At 43.6% G+C, this 10,848-nt stretch overlaps 1 protein-coding gene across 1 annotated transcript; it reads right to left on the bottom strand.

Moving 5' to 3' along the window:
- Positions 1–7,342: 7,342 nt before the first annotated feature.
- On the bottom strand, positions 7,343–8,073 carry LOC137935319 (uncharacterized mitochondrial protein AtMg00860-like). Its single transcript, XM_068779989.1, has 4 exons — positions 8,038–8,073; positions 7,790–7,903; positions 7,427–7,746; positions 7,343–7,379 (listed from the first exon to the last, which is right to left on the bottom strand). The coding sequence occupies exons 1-4, from the start codon at positions 8,071–8,073 to the stop codon at positions 7,343–7,345; spliced, it is 507 nt and encodes a 168-aa protein (XP_068636090.1).
- Positions 8,074–10,848: the final 2,775 nt, after the last annotated feature.

Raw genomic sequence — 10,848 nt, 5'->3', positions numbered from 1 at the left:
AAAGAATTTGTTGTTGCATGGAGTCAAGTTGGGTCTGCATTCCCACACGATTTTCCTCCACCAAATTTCGGATTTCAGCAGGGGAAGAGGAATCGCCAACAGTGGTCCTGTCTGATACCATGATGTTAGGTTTTCTTGCCATGGATCATGTCACCCGGCGTTCCCCTCTTGGTTCCAGTTTTGAAGATGAAGAAAGAGGTGTTGTAGTTTCTGAACATCAACTGGTTGCTAGCGATTTCAGAGAGAGAAGGTGAGTGAGGGCGTGACGAGAGAGGAGCTCCAAGGGAGGACGTGAATTCTAACTAGTCTACTGGAATTAATCTACTGAACTTTTCTAGTCTCATTTCAAGTTTTTGTCCTCCTTATAAACCAAGAAAGGGACGCATACAAGTGAGCCAAGATTTGGCCAATTAACTTGATGCAAAACTTACAAAAGTACCCAATGACTTAACCTGAATTTAAGAACAATTAAGTCCTATGCCTAGCCGTGACTCTCGATGCTATAGAGTCCATAACACAAACCCCTCATCGACGCAAAGAATTATTTGTTGCAAAGCGTCTTGCAACACCAAAACCTCAGATTGAAGTGCGTCAAGTTGATATCGATTTTCCGCAATTTTAAGACGATTTTTTGCAATACCACGATTCTCCACCAAGAAATGCCGCCAATCTTCGGGGAAAGACGAATCGCCAAGGGTGGTCGGCTTTGATACCAAACTGTTATGCCCCATTTCAGATCAGTCACCAGACGATTCCTTCCAGCGTGAGATGAAACAGATTGAGCCTTGAAGGAGGCTCGACCTGGACCTCAGGAGGGAGAATCCGACCTCTAACCTTCTACTTGATTCAATGCATGATTTCAATAAAGCCCTTCTTCCCTATAAATAGGAATAGAGACACAAATGACAAACCCAACCCGTGGGTCACCCAGTTCATGAGAATTACAATAAAACCAAACCAACATACATAAAAGGAAATTCCCTAATTTAATTCCTACGTCTATTTATTACCCAAGATGCTATGGAGTCCATAACAAAATCCCGCTAATGGGATGATTAAAAATTCCGTATAAAAACAAGTATCATGTTATGGACTCCATAGCATCCCGAGTTATCAACAGACGTAGGAATTAAATTATGCTATTTCCCTTTTCATGTATGTTGAATTTGGTTTGGTTTGGTTTGAATGTAATTTTACGTGAACCTTGTGACCCATGGGTCTGAGTTGTAATTTCATCCCCAAACCTATTTATTGGGACAAATAGCTGAATGAAGATTAAGCATTGAATCATTTAGTTTTTGCCAGGTCAGATTCTCCCTTAGAGGTCCAGGTCGAGCCTCCTCAAGGCTCAAACCATTTCCACCGTTACACGTTCCAAGAACAGGAGTTCTCTTCCAGTGTCAATAGCCAATCTGGAGGGAAGAATGGGAAGAAGGGTGATGAGATCCATAGCCGGGGAAGATTCCAACATCTTGGTATCAGGCAGGTTCACCTTGGGGATTCCTCTTCCCCAGAGGATTTGCGTCAACTGATTGATGAAAAATGTACACGGACAAAGGCCTCCTTTGATAAGGTTCGTCAGTCCACGGGTGACCTGCGTTTGGCCATGGCAGTCATGGATGCGTCAATCCAGCTCCTCCTTTGACGATAGGAGGACAATAGGCTCCGAGCGTCGCCATCGGGAAGCTATACACCACCGGCAACGCACCACCCACCACCACTATGCCACCCACATCCCCCATTGGGACCTCACAGTACTACCCCTAATTTGGTTCCCAGGTATGTGAAATTGGACTTTCCTACATTTGATGGGTCTAAGGACCCCTTGATCTGGTTACACTAATGTGACCAATTCTTTTACCATAAAAAAATACTGATGGATGACCGGGTCCAGTTGGCCGCATTCAACATGCTCGATGAAGCGCTTCTATGGTTCCACCAATTCACAAATGAACATTTGGTTCCGGATTGGGATGTCTTTAAACAACCTTGCATGCTGAGGTTTGGTCCTCCAGCCAGTAGCAATCCGTTGGGCGAATTGGTGAATTTGAAACAGACGGCATAATTGAAGTGTACCAAAAGACCTTCCAAGAACACTTGGCCAGAGCCAGTACCAATGTCAAGCCCTCCCAATATATTAACCTTTTTAGTGCTGGCTTTAGAGAGGCCTTGCATCTGGAGGTTGAATTACACGAACCTAGAGATTTGGACCACGCTCTAAACTTGGCCAAGACCATTGATACTAAACAGCGAGTTCTGAAGGAATCCCTCATCTGAAGACCATCTTGGCCAAGCAGGGCAACTACCACTACGCCATCACCCTATTCAGAGCCTCCATGTCCTGGACACAATGCAGCTCCATGTATAGGGAGTTGTTCCTCCACGCCGCCAGTCCCATACATAAAAAAATTGAATAGACAAGAGATGGAACAGAGGAGGGCAAAGGGACTTTATTTTAATTGTGATGAACAGTATGTCTAGGGTCACATATGCAAGAGATTATTTAGTGTACTTATCTGTGAGGATACTGAGGAAATACTCCCAGAAGAAGATAGTGTTGAAATAGAACATGATGCCCCAACTATTTCACTCCAAGCCATGATTTGCATGCACAGTTCCAACACAATGCAAGTTCAGGCCAAGTTGCACCATCTACAGTTACTAGCCTTAGTTGACTCTGGTAGCATGCACAACTTCATCAGTCAGCCAATGGCAGAACAACTTGGGTTGGTAATCACGCAGAAAATAGGCCTCTCAGTCACAGTGGCCAATGGGGCCAAAATCGCCAGTGTGGGTATCTCTACAGCCACCCCCTTTTGTATTGAGGGTCACTCCTTTATTTCCGAATTCTTGGTGATTCCACTGGTAGGATTTGATTTGGTACTCAGAGTTAAATTGCTCCAGATGTTGGGGCCTATCTTATGGGATTATATTTCTGTTTAAATATGCCTTAGTGGCATTTTCCTTTAATAATATTTCTGTTTAAATATGCCTCAGGAGCATTTTTGTAATTTTGACCCTAAACTATGGTGGGAGTGAATAATTTGTAAAGGGTAGATGGGAATATGAAAGGTCAAGAAGTATTTTTCCTCCAAACAGGATCCGAGTTCTCCTTCAAGAGCTCAAGGTTGGAGTTCCCCTTGAGCTCTATTTATTCCCCTAATCCTTCCCTTTTGCTGTTAATCCTACAGTTTTTCTACAGATCTATTCACAGAATAGCAGCCCGAACCTTCTTTGGTTTCAGGTGCAGCTGTTTGTGATGTTTTGCAGCAGAAACCAGGAACTGGGAAGACAAACCAACACCTCGAGGTATTGTTGCTGAGGTGGTTGGAGACCAGTGGGAAGTTGCAGCTTCCTACAGTAGGACAGAAACCGAAGGTTATGTGTTGTGGATTATTCCTGAGCACGACGACAGTAGAGAGGTGTTGTCGGATTTCCTCCAGACCAGCAGGGGCTACTATTCAGACGTTGAGCCACCATTGGTCCCTTGCTGTCCAGCCACCGAGCACGACCATGGTGGATTTCCAGTCCACTGGTAACGGCAGGAAGGAATCAGTTCGAACTGGCCAATCTCCAGCGAACCGCACCTCCACCATTGATGAACATACAGTGATCAATTAAATTTCATTTCATCAAGGAGCAGCAGTAAGCTGCTGTCCAAACAGGGGCCGGGAACTAATTAGGGTTCAGCCATCTCCAGACCGAAGTGCTCTTTTCCGGAACCGAACCACAGCAGATCAAAGAGCCCACTCCTTCATAGCACTGGATCCATTTGTCCCTCACTGTGTTAATCGATCCATGAGTCAGGACCCTAACAAAAAGATGATGAGTGGAATCAACTCGATAAACAGGTGTTGGGAGCAATCCGGTTAACACTGTCAAAGAACGTTGCTCACAACGTGGCGTCATAGAAAACCATAGCGGGGATGATGAAGATTATGTCTGACATGTATGACAGGCCTTCCACAAATAATAAGGTACATCTCATGAAAAAATACTTCAATTTAAAGATGACAGAAAATACATCAATGGCCTCGCATTTGAATGAGTTTAGCATAATTATCAATCAATTGACCTTCATTCAAATTAAATTTGATGATGAGGTTTGTGCTTTAATTTTTTTGGTCAACAACTTTGTAGGCAACGGGAAGTTGATTTTTAATGATGTTCAGAATACCATTCTCATGGAGGAAGTTCGTAGAAAGGTCTCTGAAGAATCGTCAACATCTAATCCTGCCCTAAGTGTCGATACTAGGGGCAGGAAATTCGAGATGAATACCAACAAGGGACGTTAAGGAATGATAGAAGCAAGTCCAAATTTGGAAGGAATGTTAAATGCTAGAATTGTGGCAAGTCTAGTCACATAAAGAAGAATTGCATAGCACTGAAGAAGGAAGAAAATAAAAATGATGCTACAAATGCGATGACTGAAGAGGTAAAAGATGTTTTACTCTTGTCGGTTGATAGCCCTATTGACTCTTGGGTGTTAGATTTAGGAGCTTCTTGTTAGATTCTTCCCGAGCCATGGATCAAGTCACCCTTCTTTCCTCTCTTCTCTCCATGGTTGTTCTTGACGCTGTAAGAGGATTCTTGTTTCTGGAACGTGGAATGATGAAAATCGAATAGAATGATGGAGCTTTGAAGGAAGCTCAACTTGGACCTCAGAGGGAGAATCCGACCTAGACCTCTGAGGGAGAATCTGACCTGTTTACTCAAATTTTCTCAATACTTGCTTTCTCCTTCCCTTGACATCCCCCTAAATAGGGTTGAGGACGGAATTATAAAGATGACCCATAGGTCAAGTCGTTCATGCCACATTACATCTAAACCAAACCAAACCAAATGAAATTACATTAAAAGTAAATTGACATAATTTAATTCCTATGCCTGTGGATAACTCATCATGCTATGGAGTCTATAACATCACCCCCCTCCTGGAGAAAGAGCTTGTCCTCAAGCTCGAAGTAGGGGTAGAGGGTGCGGAACGCAGCTAATGGCTCCCATGTCGTGTCACTAGGATCAGCATTTGCACTAGGATCTCCCAATCACCCTGAATGCGGTGAGCCTGTATGTTATGCATGCAATAACATTATTATTTTAGTTGTTTTATTTAATTTACTTTATTTTATTTTAGTTTTAGGTCATAGGGGTATTTTTGGAATTATTTATTAATAGGGATATTTTTAAAATATTTTATTCATAGGGATATTTCTGTAACATTTTATTAAACCCTAACATGGTGAACCCTATTTAAGGGGTAAGAGTAATGAGAAAAGGAAGCATTTGAAGTATTAAGAATTAGGTTAAATTTAGCGTAAAGAGGCTTAGAGTTCTCCTCAACGAGCTCTAGGGTTTTCAAGCTTCCCTTTGGCTTGATCTTTCGTTTTCATTCTCCATGTCTTCCTACTATCCCTACGGTAATGTCTGGAAGACCCGTAACCCGTGGCAGACCCCAGATCCTCCCAAAGAATCCTTGTGTCAGATCCGGGACCGTAACAACTGGTATCAAAGCAGGAACACAATGGGTTATTCTATATCCCAAGAAAGATGGGTTGCTATGGGTAAGGAATTGGAGAAAATACGAGCACGGTTAGATGCTTCAATTGAATGTTCAGAAAATGGAGCCACGTGCTCCCACAGAAAAGGTCATACGACCTAAAATTTCCGCTTACGGCATATGCGTAGGCATATGCGTAGAAGAGGCAGCTACTGCCTTGGACGAGTAGAAAGGCCAACGGCCAGGAACTCCAGCGGCGACGACATCGAAATTTTGGGATTCCGAAATTCCAAAAATGGCTGCACTGGAAATTCCGACAGCACTCGAAATCTCCGAGCAAGCGCAGAACTTCCGATATGCCTCCAAGGGCTACGATTCGCCTCCAAGTGGTGCAATTCGCCGCCGGAGTAGCAGGGTGCCCAGTCGCGTCCCAATGGTTCGTCGGAAAACTACCCGAGAGCCCTCTGTCTCGGAAAAATTCCAAGCGGCGATGCCTCAGCGGGCTTCTCATCGCCACCGGCGAAGCAGGATAGTTCGTCGGCGCCATAAGCAACTTTTCCGCAAGGGATCTCGGTTCCGAGAGGCTGAGGAACGACGATTCACAAGTTTCCGAGACCCCTCTGTCTCAAATACTATCCAGGCGCCGAAGCCCCGACGGGCTGCGATTCGCCACGGGAAAATCATGCCATTCCGTCGGTGCCGAGAGAGAAGAAGGAGAAGCCAATCGCCGGACTTCGTCGGTGCCGTGAGGAATGGAACTGCTGGCCACATAGTTTGGGAGCTGCCGAAGGAAGAAGACGACTCCCGATTAAATTTTCCTAACTTAGGAAAATTTAATCGGCCGGGTCCGCTGAGTCGCACGCCAGACCGGGTTCCTGAACCGAGTCAACCTAGGTTAACTCGGACCGGCCTAGAAAAAAGAAAAAAAAAAAAAGTGGGCAAACAGAGGGGGCGTCATAGCTATCGCGGATGCTACTTCAGCACCGGTGAAGACGTCGGCAAACAGACACTACTTCTGAGCTTGAGGACAAGCTCGTCTTCCAAGAGGGGTGTAATGTTATGCATGCAATAACATTATTATTTTAGTTGTTTTATTTAATTTAATTTATTTTATTTTAGTTTTAGGTCATAGGGGTATTTTTGGAATTATTTATTAATAGGGATATTTTTAGAATATTTTATTCATAGAGATATTTCTGTAACATTTTATTAAACCCTAACATGGTGAACCCTATTTAAGGGGTAAGAGTAATGAGAAAAGGAAACATTTGAAGTATTAAGAATTAGGTTAAATTTAGTGTAAAGAGGCTTAGAGTTCTCCTCAACGAGCTCTAGGGTTTTCAAGCTTCCCTTTGGCTTGATCTTTCGTTTTTGTTCTCCATGTCTTCCTACTATCCCTATGGTAATGCCTGGAAGACCCGTAGGTTAAATTTAGTGTAAAGAGGCTTAGAGTTCTCCTCAACGAGCTCTAGGGTTTTCAAGCTTCCCTTTGGCTTGATCTTTTGTTTTCGTTCTCCGTGTCTTCCTACTATCCCTATTAATAAATAATTCCAAAAATACCCCTATGACCTAAAACTAAAATAAAATAAAGTAAATTAAATAAAACAACTAAAATAATAATGTTATTGCGTGCATAACACAAACCCTATAAGTTTACTTAACCAATGCTGTTGCGGTGAGGTAGTGAGGCACTGCTCAAGCAGATACTTGAGGCTACAATGATCAATGCGAATCAGAAATGGGCGCCCCCAGAGATAACGCTGCCAATGTTGTATAGCTTTCGCTAATCCGATCAGTTCCCTCTCATAAACTTCTAACTTGTGGTGGTATTGGCCAAGTTGGTGGCTAAAATAAGCAATCGGGTGTCCCTGTTGGTGTAACACTGCACCAATACCTCTCCCCGAAGCATCACATTCCACAACAAATGACTCATCAAAGTCGGGTAGCTGCAAAACTGGGGCGGATGATAAGGCCTCTTTCAACTGCTGAATGGAATGTGCCGCTGTCTCTGACCAGGTAAAGGCATTTTTCTTGAGTAGGTTATTGAGCGGAGCTGCAATCTGGCCATAGCTGCGAATAAATTTTCTATAATACCCAGCTATGCCCAAAAATCCCCTTAAGGCTGTGATGGATGTGGGAGGAGGCCAATATGTGATGGCTTGTATCTTACTCTGGTCTACTTTCACCCCAACTACTGAAATAACGTGGCCCAAGTATGCCACTTCTGAATTTCCCATAGAATAATTGGACTGATTTAAAATGAAATGATGTGATCGGATAAGAAAAAAATACCTGGTGAAGGTTCTGAAGATGCTCTTCACAACTGTTGCTATAAACCAAAATATCATCGAAAAATACCAAAACGTATTTCCACAAGAGAGAGGAAAATACCTCATTCATGAGTGCCTGGAAGGTGGAAGGCGCATTTGTGAGACCAAATGGCATTGCAAGGAACTCAAAATGGCCGTGATGCGTGCGGAACGCTATTTTCTCCACATCTGATGAGTGAACTTGGATTTGATGATAGCCAGATTTCAAACCGAATTTGGTAAAAATAGTAGCTCCATGTAGCTCATCTAGCAACTCGTCCACCATTGGGATGGGAAATTTATCTTTAATGGTATGCTCATTGAGTTGCCTGTAATCCACACAAAACCTCCATGACTTATCATGCTTGCGGACCAGTACTACCGGTGATGAAAAAGGAAACTTGCTGGGCTGAATAATACCCTATGCTAGCATCTTCTGGCACTACCTTTCAATCACATCTTTCTATAAGTGGGGGTATCGATAAGGACGCATCACTACAAGCTCAGTGCCCGTTTTCAAATGGATACGGTGATCACAGTGCCTAATTGGCTGTAGAGCAGTAGGGTCCTGAAAGATATCCTCAAAGTCTGTAAGTAATTGAGATAACTTACAGTTGGTCTTGGTCTGGACCTAAACAACCTATAGTGCGCAGGGCACTGGCGCTTGGGTGCCATGCAATATAATCTGACGGTGGTCCTCTGTAAAGGACATGGCCAGAGCTTGAAAATTCCATAGTATTGGCCCCAACAGTTGTAGCCATTTAATTCCCAGTACCAAATCGAATCTTGAAAGTGGAATCACCAGGAAATCTGCAATAAATGTGTGTCCCTCAATATGAAAGTGTGTGGTTGGAGATATGCCCACACTAGTAATTTTAGCCCCATTGGCTACTGATACAGAAAGGCCAGTCTGTTGTTGGACTACTAACCCAAGTTGTTTTGCCGCTGGCTGATTGATGAAATTATGTATACTACCCGAGTCAACTAAAGCCAGTAACTGTAGATGATTTAACTAGGCTTTAAACTGCTTGGTACTAGAACTGCCTAGACCAGTCATGGCAGGAAGGGAAATCTTTGGACCCTCTTGGTCCGTCTTCACAATCTCCTCCTCTGGTAGTATGTCATCACCATCCTCCCACAGACATATATTGAATAATTTTTTTCAATGGTGACCATATACATATTGTTCATCACAGTTAAAACAAAGGCCCTTGGCCTTTCTCTGATCCATTTCCTGTTTGTTCAGTTTTTTGAAGTAAGGAGCAGGTGGAGCCGAGTTAGAGCTGTCTGGGCGTGAGGCTGCACTGGTTCCAGAATGTGGAGGTCCACAATAAGGGGTTGGCACAGTGGCATTGGGCCTTCCTGGCCAAGCTGGTTTTCTGACCAGTGACTCCTTTAGAACACGCTACTTGTGCTCAATTGACCTGGCTAAATTCGTAGCATGGTCCAAATCTATCGGGCCATGTAATTCAACTTCCAGTCTCAAAGCTTCTGTCAAACCCAAAGTAAAAATATGAACATACTGGGTGTGACTGACAAACTGGTTTGCTCAGGCTAACCTTTCCTGGAGGGTCCTTTGGTACACCTCTAGTGATCCAATTTGCTTGTAATTGATTAATTCGCCCAATGGATTGCTACTAGCTGAAGGACCAAACCTCATCATGCAAGATTGCCTAAAGGTTGCCCAATCCTGAACCAATTGGTCATTCCGGAATTGGTGGTACCTTAGAAGCGCTTCATCGAGCATGTGGTAGGCGGCCAAATAAACTTTCTCATCCCCAAGTGTTTTTTTATGATAAAATAACTGATCACACTTGGCTAACCAAATCAAGGGGTCCTTAGACCCATCATACATAGGAAAATCAATTTTTAAATACCTGGGAACCGTATTTGGTCCCTGAGCGGCAGGCCTCAGATGGGGATTGTGATGATGCATTGGTGGTTGTGGGGGAGGTGGTGGGTGGAATTGATGGTGGTCGGCCAGTGGAGAGTAGGCTGCCGGTGGTTGTGCTCGTGTACCATTGTCATCTTGTCGTTGGAGGAGTGCTTGGATGGCAGCATCCATGGATTTTATGGCCTCACGCAGGTCAGAGGTTGTCTGATGCACTTTTTTCAGGGATTGAGCCTGAAGGTCTGTCCTCTGCTGATTATCTTCAACTAATTGCCTCAAATCCTCAGGGGAAGAGGAATCCCCAAGGGTGGACCTGTCTGATACCAAGATGTTAGGTTCTTCCCAAGCCATGGATCTAGTCACCCTTCTTTCCTCTCTTCCCTCCATGGTTGTTCTTGACGTTGGAAGAGGATTCTTGTTTCTGGAACGTGGAATGATGGAAATCGAATAGAATGATGGATCTTTGAAGGAAGCTTGACCTGGTCCTCAGAGGGAGAATCTGACCTATACCTCAGAGGGAGAATCCGACCTAGACCTCAGAGGGAGAATCTGAGCTATTTACTCTAATTTTCTCAATACTTGCTTTCTCCTTCCCTTGACGTCCCCCTAAATAGGGTTGAGGACGGAATTACAAAGGTGACCCATAGGTCAAGTGGTTCACGCCACATTACATCTAAACCAAACCAAACCAAATGAAATGACATTAAAAGTAAATTGACATAATTTAATTCCTATGCTTGTGGATAACTCGTGATGCTATGGAGTCCATAACACTTCTTTTCACACCACTATGCACTGTGAGATCATTTAAAATTATGTTACTGAAGTTCACTGGAAGGTGTATCTTGCTGATGGAGAACCTTTGGCTATTATCGGTATTGGTAATGTCATTTTGAGGATGTCAAATGGCTCAGTGAGGAAAATTCACAAGGTGACACATGTACCAAAATTGATGTGTAATCTGATCTCAGTAGGGCAACTTGATGATGAAGGTCATAATGTGACTTTCAATGGTGTTGCCTGGAAAGTCGCTAAGGGAGTCATGGTTGTTGCACGAGGAGTTAAAACTGGAATTTTTTACATCACTTCCAATAGTAGAGACATGGTTGCAGTTGATGATGTTGTTACTGATTGTGGCATTATAGGCACGA

This window comes from Aristolochia californica, unplaced genomic scaffold (genome assembly GCF_029961685.1).
Source record: "Aristolochia californica isolate CCGP_79_NKW_82.1479 unplaced genomic scaffold, dmAriCali1.0.hap1 SCAF_6, whole genome shotgun sequence".
NCBI classification, from domain to species: domain Eukaryota; kingdom Viridiplantae; phylum Streptophyta; class Magnoliopsida; order Piperales; family Aristolochiaceae; genus Aristolochia; species Aristolochia californica.
Note: the sequence above shows the minus strand (reverse complement) of the source record. Positions and strands in the feature narration are given on the sequence as shown.

Bases quoted from the DNA above. Each gene is read 5' to 3' on its own strand.
- LOC137935319 (XM_068779989.1), bottom strand. From the start codon at position 8,073: ATGAGCTACATGGAGCTACTATTTTTACCAAATTCG. The intron at 7,904-8,037 runs GTTTGAAATCTG...TCCACCTTCCAG, and splicing joins TACTATTTTTACCAAATTCG to GCACTCATGAATGAGGTATT. The intron at 7,747-7,789 runs GTATTTTTTTCT...ATTTTAAATCAG, and splicing joins ATCTTCAGAACCTTCACCAG to TCCAATTATTCTATGGGAAA.